Consider the following 11794-nt stretch of genomic DNA (forward strand, 5'->3'; position numbering starts at 1 on the left):
ATTTTGGAGAGGGGGGTCGAGCCAGAAACCCGTGAAAAAGCAATCATTTCAGGCGAAAAACTGTAAAATCGTTTGAAAAAAAATTTAACTTCCAGTTGTCCACGAGTACTTCTCCCGCATTTTTCGTAGATCAAGCTAAAATGGGACACTGGCGTTGGAGCGCGATTGCATTTTGATTTCAAAATTCGTTTTTTTTATCTAGAAATTTGAGATTTCGGCTAAGCCTGCCAAGAGAGCTTGGAAAAATTCGAAAAAATTTAAAAACGAAAAAGGCCCTGCTCTCTTCATTGCCCGTAGCAACCACGTCTTTTTTTTTCGGGACCATGTTTAGAAACCAAGCTTTTTTTAAAAGGAGATTTATTAAATAAGAACAATTTTTGGCAACAATTTTTTCAGTGGGGAAATCGAGGTAAATAAATGGACAAAAAATTGGGGGAAGAGATCAGAAATGTTGTAGGTAAAAAGAAATGGATTTGAAAGAGAAAGAGTGAGAAACCGAGTGGACATGAGATTTTCAAGAGATTTTCAGATGCAATATTATAGAAAAAATACGATCGCACAAAAATAGACAACGACGTAACGACACTCCGCTATTTTTAAGCCCCGCCTCTACGATTTCATTTGCACTGCGGCCGCCACATTTCAGTGCAAATGAAATCGTGGGCGGGGCTTAAAAATAGCGGAGTGTCGTTGCGTCGTTGTTTATTTTTGTCGCGTTCGTATTTTTTCTATAATTTTAGGTCTCCAAATAAGTTCCGGGTCAAAAATCATAACTTCTTTCGCCTTTTATCGATTTTTTTGAAACTGCGGGAATTTATGTTATCAACTATGATCTTTCATTTTGATATGGTCACAAAAATTTTTGACCATCTCAAGTGCCCTAACTCGAAGCCAATTTTTTCAAGCATTTTTCTGATCTCGCTTCTTTGCAGCTTTGAATTGAGGTTTATGTGCGGACTTTGCTTTGTTTAGAATACATTGTAAGAAAACAAAAAAAGTTTGGGAAAAAATCCGTCCAAAAATTTTTTTTTGGTCGGTGGTCAAAAAATGTTTTATTTTGATAATAGAAAACATAATTTTTTCGAAGAATTTTTGAGTTTTTTGAGTATTTCTCAAGATCCAAATTTCAAACTCAAATGTTTTGTATGTTTAAAAATAGTTTGCACACATCATTTTTATACTAAAAATCAAAAACTTTCGAAAAAAAAAATTTGAAGTTTTTTTGACGACCGACCAAAAAAAATGTTTTTGGACGAATTTTTTCCAAACTTTTGTTGATTTCTTACGATGTATTCTAAACAAAGTAAAATCCGCACACAAACCTTAGTTCAAAGCTGCAAAGAAGCGAGATCAGAAAAATGCCTGAAAAAATGGCTTCGAGTTAGGGCACTCCGGGTGGTCAAAAAATTTTGTGACCATTTCAAAATGAAAGGTCATAGTTGATAACATAAATTCCCAAAGTTTCAAAAAAATCTATAAAAGGCAAAAAAAGTTATGATTTTTGACCCGGAACTTATTTGGAGAAGTAATATTTGGGGAAATTTTTCTAGTTGACACGAGGTAATTTGTCGAAAATCGTGAATAGCTGTCCAAGTTCGTGTTGCTCTGGATCTGTGAATTTTGGAAGAAGTTGGCGGGATTCTTTGAGCGTTTTCACACTGTACCAATCGACACGTCCGCGGAGATCCATTATGCAGCATTTGCACTGAAAATTGGGGGAATTTTTTTTTGTTTCGAAATATTATTGGAAATGTTTTTAGAACATCAATTTTTGTATTTTTCAATGCATCTAAGGAAGGTCGTGTGTACTCCGAGTGGACAATTTTTTGCAAAATTTCAGAGTTTAATTAGCAAAAAGGTGCAACTCAACCATTTCAGCAAAAAAAATATTTTTTTAACAAAAACGGAAAAACCGAAAATTTTGTTTTTTTTTCAATATTTCCAAAGCTTTAATTTTGGTAATTTTTCTTATTTTTTGCGATTTTAAAAAATCGAAAAATTGACGTTTTTTTTTTTCTAAAATCGAACATTTTTAGTTACTTTTCTTTTTTTTCAATATTTCTAAAAAAATTCGAGAAATAGCTGAAATGTTGGTCATTTTTCTTCGTTTTTAAACATAATTAAAAAATTGATTTTTTTTTTGGTTTTTTTTTTACTTTTTTTTCCGATTTTTCGATTTTCCGGAAAATGAGATTTTTTCGTTTTTCAATATTTGCAAAAAAAAAAAGAATAATTAAACAATGCTTAAATTTTGGTAATTCTTATATTTTTAAGAGATATTTCTATGTTTTTTCATGAACAAAAACATAATTTGATTTAAAAAAGTTGAATTTCTCTCGAATATCGATTTTTAGAAAGTTTTTTCAACTTTTTGCGCAAACCGTGTTTTTTATTTAATTTTGTATTTTAATTATCATCATGCGAGAAAAAAAATTTTGAGAATACGTATTGCACAACTTATTTGACGCGCAAAATATAACTATATCTCATAGCGAAAACTACAGTAATCCATTAAATGATTACTGTAGCTCTTGTGTCGATTTACGGGCTCGAATGTATTAAAATGATTTATTTATCGATAAAATGATAAAACAATGCGAAGAAACTAATGAAAATTGAATACCGCTATTCTATCACTATTCGAAAAAAAATTAATTTCAATAATTGGAGCCCGTAAATCAACTACAGTAGTCATTTAAACAGGATTACTGTAGTTTTCGCTACGAGATATTTTGCGCGTCAAATATGTTGTGCAATACGCATTCTCAGAATTTTGTGGTCACACGTAATACGTACATCAATAACCCGTCCCTTCCATCCTTCATAATCTTCTGCACATCGAATCTTATCCAAATATTTCATCAAAAACAGCGGAACACGTTCGTTCAAAACCTCCAGTTCGGCAAGTCGTTCCAAAATATCACTGAATAGCTGCCCAACTTCTCCGCGTAAATCACTTTCGGATGCTTCTTCAAGTACAGTAAATGCCGTATCCAACATGACTTCTCCAATGTGTTTCCGTACTTTTTCCTCCGTTATTGCAAGTTCTTCATGGCAAAATAGGAAGACGGCAAAATTGAATATTGAAAGAGACATTTGAGTTGGAATTTGAATTTTCTGGAGATAAGCTTCGACCCAGAAGAGGAGAATGAATTTCGTCGAATCACCGACCTGGAAATTTCAATTTAATTTTCGCTTTTAAATGGTTCAAAAAACCAAAAACGCGATGTAAAAAAGTGAAAATTTAGCTAAAAATTGAGTTTCTGGTTTAAAATACAGCTAAATTTAGGGAAAATATTGAATATACACGGTGGTGGTTCAGTTGCTAGATGGGTGCAAACGCGCTCCACCGAACAAACGTGCATAACTTGGCCAGGAAGTACAAAATCGAAAATTCATCACAATAATAAAGATAGATAATTTCATTGCGCGGTCATTTCTTATATGCATCGCAAAATCGATTTTGAGTATCATGAACCAATCCATCGTTTTTTGCAGAACTAGGCCATTTTGACTCGTAGATTTACGGCGCGTTGCGTGTCGCGTCGCGGCTCGATTGTAAAACTAAATGTATTTGTCCGTGTGGAGTACACGACTTTCCCACGCGTTGTCCGGCTTGTCAATGGAACGCAAAAAATAAAGGCCAGAACCCCGTGTTGGGAAATTCAAGAATTTTAGTATAATAATTAAAAATAACGAGAAAAGTACTAAAAAACCGGAAAAACTAACTAAAAACGTTGGAATTTACGCTTTTGCCGCCAATACCTAACGAGACCCATGCTATGAAGTATCTGTGCTACCGTGTATACGTGTTACTGCGTTGCAATCGCGCTCCAATGCGAAATGCTCCGCCTTCATAGCATGGGTCTCGTTAGGTATTGGCGGCAAAAGCGTAAATTCCTACGTTTTTAGTTGGTTTTTCCGGTTTTTTAGTACTTTTCTCGTTATTTTTAATTATTTTATACTAAAATTCTTGAAATTCCCAACACGGGTAGTTCTGGCCTTCCTCATTGAATTTTTCGCGCTCCATTGACAAGCCGGACAATGCGTGGGAAAGTCGTGTGTACTCCACACGGACAAATACATTTAGTTTTACAATCGAGCCGCGACGCGACACGCAACGCGTCGTAAATCTACGAGTCAAAATGGCCTAGTTCTGCAAAAAACTCTTACATTTCAAAATTAAAACAACGAAAAATGCGCGAAAACCGGCGAATCTCTACCAAAAAATTTGAATTTCCGGGTTTTGCCGCGAAATATCTAACGAGACCCAAAAAAATGGCGGCGAGGCATTTGGCATTGGAGCGTGATCGCAATATGATTTTTTCAGAGACATCCCAGAATTTTTTTTTCGCAAAATGAAAATTCTCTAAATACAACTCGGGAAAATTTAATTATTTTTCGAATTTATTGACGAAAAAAATTCGGCGGAAAGATAAAAAATAATTTATAAACTTAAAAAAAAAAGTGCGCCCCATTGATTTTTTTGCGCCTCTATAATATTTTTTAAACTTTGAACCTACCGTATGTGGGATAACCTCCATTCCATCCTCTCCAAACATTTCGCTATCACAGATTGCGTTGGTGTAGAGCTGAAACAGTTTTTTTGAAAATTGAAAAAAAAAATTTTGCTTTTTTTTTTTTTGGAAACAAAAAAAAACAATTTTTGCAAAAAATTAGTTTTTTTTTGAAAATTAGACAAAAATGAAAATTATTTCTGAAAATTAGAAAAAAGTCTTGTTTTAATTTTTTTTTTTAATCTACATTTTTTTGAAAATCAATTTTTTCTAATTTTCAAAAAATTATAGAAAAAATTTTAATTAAAAATTGAAAAAAAAACGTTTTTGATTAAAAAATTGAAAATTTTATTTTTGGAAAATTGAAAAAAAGTATTTGATTTTTTAAAGTTAGAAAAAATTGATTTTTCCTAACAATTTAAATAATTACGTTTTCGAAAAATTAACGTTTTTCTTGAAAATTAATAAAAAATATTGATTTTTCTTGACAATTGAAATAAATTGAAATTTTTTTGAAAATAAAAATAATTTTTAGCATTTTTTGAAAATTAGAAAAAGCTTTGTTTTATTCAACAAAAAAAAACTAAATTGTTGAAAATTAGGAAGAAAAATAGATTTTTCTTGAAAAACTTTTTTGTTCTGAAATTTAATTAAAAAAATTTTTTTTTTTTTTGAAAATTGAAAACTAACAGGATTTTTTTCGAAATATAAAAAAAATTGAAGAAACGTATTTTTCGAATATGATAATAATTTTTTTTGAAAATATTTAAAAAAATTAAAAATTTTTGAGTTTTTTTTTTCCAAAAAGTAAAAATTTTCTGATAACAATGATTTTTTTTTCGAAAATTTATTTTTTTAAACGTATTTTTAAATTAAAAAAACAAAAAAAGTTTTTTTTTGATTTTTTAAATTTTTTTTTGAAATTTTTTTTTTTCAAAAAAAAAAAGTCCTAACCTCCAATATCCTCAAATGCCTGCAAAACTGAAGAACATCCAAATTCTGAGGATCATGAAGCGACATTTGCATTTCAACATGATTCATCTGAATTGCCATCTTCGCAAACGTCTTATCAATGTTGAACCAGGCGATTCCTCCCAATTTAGTCATCGAGCTGAGCACATCCCACATCAGAGCACGCATTTCTTTTGAGAATTTCTCGTGTCGTTCTTGTAGAAGACATCGGAGAACGGCTAGAATACCGACTGGCCAGCCACGATTGTCGAATAGTTCCGCTGAAACTTATGGGAGCGGTTTTTTTTTGGGGAATTTTTGGGGATTTTTGCTTTAAATTAAGGATGTCAAAAAATGGTCTTAATGAAAAAAGGAAATTATGGAAATTTTAAAAAAATTATCCAAGAAAAAAGTATTTCTCAAAAAATACACTGATTTTGATGAAAAATTGTTTTAAAAATCAAATCAATTTACTATATATAAAACGCGTGTCGTTCCGTCACTATGTAGTTTGATCTCTAATCCACTGCAACTTTTTCCTCACGAGGGACGAGGAAAAGTGGTTTCTAGGCCATGGCCGAGGGGCCGACAAGTTTCAGCGGCCATTTATCTTGCTTTGTTTTCCGCCTGTTTTCTTTCGTTTTTCACAGCTTTTTCCCGTTTTTTCTTATTAAAACTGATAAATAAATACTTTTTGCAGATGCTAAAACAATTTCCAAGTAAAAAAAAATGTATTCAGTGGGCAAGCAGCGGTGAAAGTGGTCAATGTTATATGATGGATTACGGGAATACAAAACCTAAACTTTTTCTTAAACATGATACATATGCTGCTTAGATGCTGAAACTACCTGATTTTCATAACGAGACCGCTGAAAAAGTTTTGAGGTTTCCACAATTCAACTTTTTGTGCGAAAATCTCGACTTTTTCACCAAAAAAGTTGAATTGTGGAAACCTCAAAACTTTTTCAGCGGTCTCGTTATGAAAATCAGGTAGTCTCAGCATTTAAGCAGCATATGTATCATGTTTCAGAAAAAGTTTAGGTTTTGTATTCCCGTAATCCATCATTTTACATTGCCCACTTTCACCGCTGCTTGCCCACTGAATACATAATTTTTTTACTTGGAAATTGTTTTAGCATCTGCAAAAAATATTTATTTATCAGTTTTAATAAGAAAAAACAGGAAAAAGCTGTGAAAAACGAAAGAAAACAGGCGGAAAACAAAGCAAGATAAATGGCCGATGAAACTTGTCGGCCCCTCGGCCATGGCCTAGAAACCACTTTTCCTCGCCCCTCGTGAGGAAAAAGTTGCAGTGTAATCATTTTGGGAAACCTTATGCTAAATGCGCAGCAGACATCGATCGAGGTCCGCGATAGACACCGTATATCTAATGTATTTTCTCAAAAAAGTCGGGGGCCGCGCGGCTGGTTAAATTAAAATTTATCAACAAAAATTGATTATTTTTCCAAACAAAAAAAAATAATTTTCCACTTTTCTGCGTTTTTCAAGGAAAAATAGGAAAAATGTGCCAATAAAGATAAGGACACTATAGAAAAATTGTTTTGATGAAAAAAATACGAAATTTTTTTGTAAAAAGTAGAAAAAATATCGGAAAATATAGAAAATTTGTCTTTCACAAAAAAAAAATTGATTTTGATGGAAGTTTTTTTTTTCAAAAATAAAAAATTATGCGAAAAATAGGAGGAAATTTAAAAAAAAAACGTTGGTAATTTATCCACAAAATTCAAAAATAATTATTTAAGAAATGTAGAAAATTATAATAATACCACAATGACCGAATATCATGATAAAAAAAATTCAAACAAATTTTCTAAATTTTATATGATTTTTTGAAAATTGAAAAAATCTCAGTTTTTGCCTAATTCCTATTTGAATTTCCGCCAATTGGATTTGTTCGATGGAGCGCACTTGCACGTTTTTAACTTTATTTTATATTATTTTTTGTTATTTTCCACTAATTTTTAATGTTTTCGGTGTATTTTTGTTTGAATTCTAAAGAAAAAGTCAAAATAAATGCAAATTTCCGATTAAAAAGCAAGCTTACAGGCGTAAAAATGACAAAGTAACGATTTTAAACGATTTCGAACCTGAAAACATTAAAAATTAGTGGAAAATAACAAAAAATAATATAAAATAAATTTAAAAACGTGCAAGTGCGCTCCATCGAACAAATCCAATTGGCGGAAATTCAAATAGGAATTAGGCAAAAACTGAGATTTTTTCAATTTTCAAAAAATCATATAAAATTTAGAAAATTTGTTTGAATTTTTTAATCATGATATTCGGTCATTGTGGTATTATTATAATTTTCTACATTTCTTAAATAATAATTTTTGAATTTTTTGGAGAAATTACCAACGTTTTTTTTAAATTTCCTCCTATTTTTCGCATAATGTTTTATTTTTGAAAAAAAAACTTCCATCAAAATCAATTTATTTTTGTGAAAGACAAATTTTCTATAATTTTCGATATTTTTTCTATATTTTACAAAAAAATTTCGAATTTTTTCATTAAAACAATTTTTCTATAGTGTCCTTATCTTTTTTGGTACATTTTTTCCTATTTTTCCCTGAAAAATACAGAAAAGTGGAATTTTCGGAAAAAGAATCACTTTTTGTTGATAAGTTTTAACTTAATTTGATTTTTAAAACAATTTTTCATCAAAATCAGTGTTTTTTTTTGAGAAATACTTTTTTTTTGTTAATTTTTTTTTCATTAAAATCAATTTTTTTTTGAGATAAAAATAGCCTTGGTCTTGGCACGACATCTTTGAAGATTACTGTAGTTGCGGAAATTTTATCGAATAAAAAATTGATAAAAATAGGGGTAAAAATCGCAAAAAATTCTAAATTTTCGAAAAAAAAAACATACGTCTCTCCATCGGTGCAATTTGATAGATTTTGCCGAGCAGCATTCGAATGCTCAGCAAAAATTGTCCGACATCCAAGCTTTGCTTTTGTGCCGCAAAGAAATTTGTCGTGTGACGAAGAAGCTCGTATACATATTTTCCCTCTCCGGGCTGAAAATTTAAAAATTAAAAAAAAAATTTTTTTTTTCGATTTTTTGAAAAATAGCTCAAAAATTCGCCAATTTTTCTTAATTTTAGGAAAAAAAATATTTTTCGATTTTTTGAAAAATAGCTCAAAAATTCGCCAATTTTTCTTAATTTTAGGAAAAAAATTTTTTTTTCGATTTTTTGAAAAATAGCTCAAAAATTCGCCAATTTTTCCTAATTTTAGGAAAAAAAATTTTTTTTTCGATTTTTTGAAAAGTAGCTCAAAAATTCGCCAATTTTTCTTAATTTTAGGAAAAAAAAATTTTTTTCCGATTTTTTGAAAAATAGCTCAAAAATTCGCCAATTTTTCTTAATTTTAGGAAAAAAAATTTTTCCGATTTTTTGAAAAATAGCTCAAAAATTCGCCAATTTTTCTTAATTTTAAGAAAAAAAATTTTTTTTCGATTTTTTGAAAAATAGCTCAAAAATTCGCCAATTTTTCTTAATTTTTGAAAAAAAAAATTTTTTCTGAAAATTTGGACTCGCCACGACAAATTTTTGTTAAAAGGGGGTGCGCCTTTAAAAGAGTACTGTAGCTTAAAAATTTTCATGCTGCGGAATTGAATTTTTATCGATTTTTAATGGGGTTTTCTCTCAGTTTATGTGTTCTTACAAATTAATCGAATTTTGCAACAAAAAAGCTGCATCGCATAGAAAAATAGGCGGAGCGAAATTTTGCAACCCTGTGGCACGGTTTTTTACTCTTTTTTCACCAGTTTTGATTTTTTCCAATAAAATTTACGATTTTTTTGTTGTTTAATTTTTTTTTCGAATTAAACTTATATTCAATTTAGTAAAATATTCAAAAAAAATAAAAAAGGAAAAATCGAAATTTCGTTGAAAAAAGTGAAAACCGGCGAAAAATTAGGAAAACCCGTGCTGCAGGGTTGCGAAATTACGCTCCGCCTCTTTTTTTTTGCAAAACTTAAACAAACTTAAAGGAAAACTATGAAAAATCGATTTTCCGCTGCAACACTAATTTGAAAGTACAGTAATCTTTAAAGGCGCACTGTTTTTCGCATATAGCAAAAATTTGTCGTTTCGAGACCAAAAAGGCGTCATAATTTGTCCATTCTTTTTTGCAGAAGAATAAGGAAAATGGCGAATTTTCGCGCTTTTAAAAAAAAAATCGAAATTTTTTTTCTAATTTTTTAAGCGTAGTTTTGGCCTAAAAATCGCAGAAATTTCAGGTTTTTCCTACAAAAAAACCGCCTACCGTATTCGCCCAAACCGCCACAATAAGTGACATATCGTTATAGACAGTACTATTCATTTCAGCCTTATTTCCTCGCGGAGCAACTGATTTTATCACATTTTCCATGAGAATTTTGAATTTTAAATGAACTTCTGGAGATGTGCATTGGCATAGGAACGACAGAATGTGGATGAGAATTGGTCGAGCGCTGGAAAAAAAATTTTTTCTTGGAAATTTTTTTTTGGAAAATTTTTAAAGAATTTTTTAAGAAATTGAAAAAAAAATTTTTTTTTTTTGAAAACTCGTAGTAATTTCCATTTTTCGCAGTTTATTAGCTTAAATTTTCGGGTTTTTTTTTGCCAAAAACTGTATTTTTTTCAGATTTTCTGCAATCGCGCTCTATTGCGAACTTTTTCGGAGGATTGCAATGGAGCGCGTTTTCTCTCCGATGAAAAATTGGAAATTAAAAAAAAATTGATAAAAGTCATTGCGGTAACCGGATAATTTGTCGTTTTAATCGATTTTTATATGAAAAATTGCAATTATTAGTCATTAAATACACAGAAAAATGATCAAAAATCTTTAAAACGGTTTTTAGGATTTCGTACTACAAGTTTTACAGTTTTTGGCAGAAATTCTTGTTTTAGGAGCTTATTTGCGCGGTTTTAACATTAAAAATGATCTATATTTACCATTTTTTAAGTGAAAATCGATACATTTTTGCATTTTAAACTCAAAAATTGCGTTTTTCTTGCAAAAAAAAAATGAAAAATTCAATTTTTCCCCCGAAAATCCAAATCTTACTGGGCATATTCTTCATGCATTGGCTCAAAAATCCTCTGAAACATCTCAATTGGAATACTGGCGAATAACCGATCGGAGCGCTCTCGATTTAGAAGATTATGCTGGAATTTTTCGATTTTTCGCATTTTTTCACCGCTCCGGGCACTCAAAAACCTGTAATTCGGTCGGAACTTTCACGAGAATCTTCATTTTCTCCTCGAAAGACGCTGTTGGATCCTCAAATAATTTAATGTGCTCTTCGATTTGAATTTCAATCTTTTTTTCGGCTTCTTCCTCTTTTTTTGTCATGGTTTCACTGCTTTCGTTGCTGGAAGGTTGAAAATTTAATGAATTATCGATAAATTTTGCGAATTTTAAATTAAAAAAATAAAAAATTACCTCATTTTGAGATCAATAAATCAGAAAAATAGTAGAAAATTGGAAAAATTAATGTTCAGCCGAGCACTTCTTCGTCATGGCGACATGGAGAGACTATGCGAAATCGAGAGACGCAGAGAAGCCGCGAAGCAAGCGCGCTCCACTGTACTCTTTTTTTTTCAGTATTTTTACACGCCACATGTAGCTTTTCAGCCTATTTTTCTGGTTTTCTAGGGTTTTTAGGCAATTTTTTATTTGTTTTTTGTTGAAAACTCAGACTTTAATTATGTAAAATCTAAAGTTTTACCTTAATTTATGATTTTCCGTCGAAAATTGCCTTTTCTCAACTAAAAAAATTACCAAAAATATTGGGAATTTTTAAAATTGCACTTGAAATTGTTGAAATCTCACTTAAAACGAGTTATTTCTGCCTATTTGAGGCTTATATAGCTTGTTTTTTATAATTGCACAACATTGTGGAATATTGCGATAATCGGGGGCACTCAAGAGGCGGTCTCCGCAAATTTTAGCAATTTCTCTACGTTTTTCGATAAATTTTCGGTGAAATTGTTGATTTTCTAGCTTGCCACGTCAATTTCCTGCTAAAAAGACACGTTTTCTATCAAATTTTTTTTTGTTTTTTTTTCCTATTTTCCATGTATTCTAGATGTTTCAAGCATTTTTCATATATTTTCTGTTGAAAAATCGAACATTAACTATGCAAAACCTGCTGTTTTACTTGAATTTATGAATTTTCGCTGAAAAAATTTTTTTTTTGCCTTTTTCAATGGTTAGGACTTGAAAAAACGACCCAAAATATCGGGAATTTCGAGTTATTTCTGCTTGAGCATTTTTTTGAGTTTTTCGGTGAAATTATTGATTTTCTAGCTTGTT

General features: G+C 30.6%; 1 protein-coding gene across 4 annotated transcripts; it reads right to left on the minus strand.

Moving 5' to 3' along the window:
• Positions 1-340: 340 nt before the first annotated feature.
• On the minus strand, positions 341-11032 carry Y39E4B.10 (NR LBD domain-containing protein; the record flags this gene model as incomplete). 4 transcript variants are annotated; one of them, NM_001379975.1, is made up of 9 exons in its annotated part: positions 341-1705; positions 2797-3171; positions 4524-4592; positions 5472-5749; positions 8361-8508; positions 9761-9947; positions 10544-10644; positions 10697-10850; positions 10922-11032. In NM_001379975.1, the coding sequence occupies 9 exons, from the start codon at positions 10924-10926 to the stop codon at positions 1547-1549; spliced, it is 1476 nt and encodes a 491-aa protein (NP_001366819.1). The 4 variants fall into 4 exon arrangements, with proteins under 4 accessions (NP_001366819.1, NP_001366820.1, NP_001391143.1 ...); NM_001379976.1 differs by having other exon boundaries at positions 920-1705; positions 5472-5755; NM_001404178.1 differs by lacking the exons at positions 8361-8508; positions 9761-9947; positions 10544-10644; positions 10697-10850; positions 10922-11032 and having other exon boundaries at positions 1547-1705; positions 5472-5657.
• Between the last annotated feature and the right edge of the window lie 762 nt (positions 11033-11794).

Source organism: Caenorhabditis elegans, chromosome III, assembly GCF_000002985.6.
Source record: "Caenorhabditis elegans chromosome III".
NCBI lineage: Eukaryota > Metazoa > Nematoda > Chromadorea > Rhabditida > Rhabditidae > Caenorhabditis > Caenorhabditis elegans.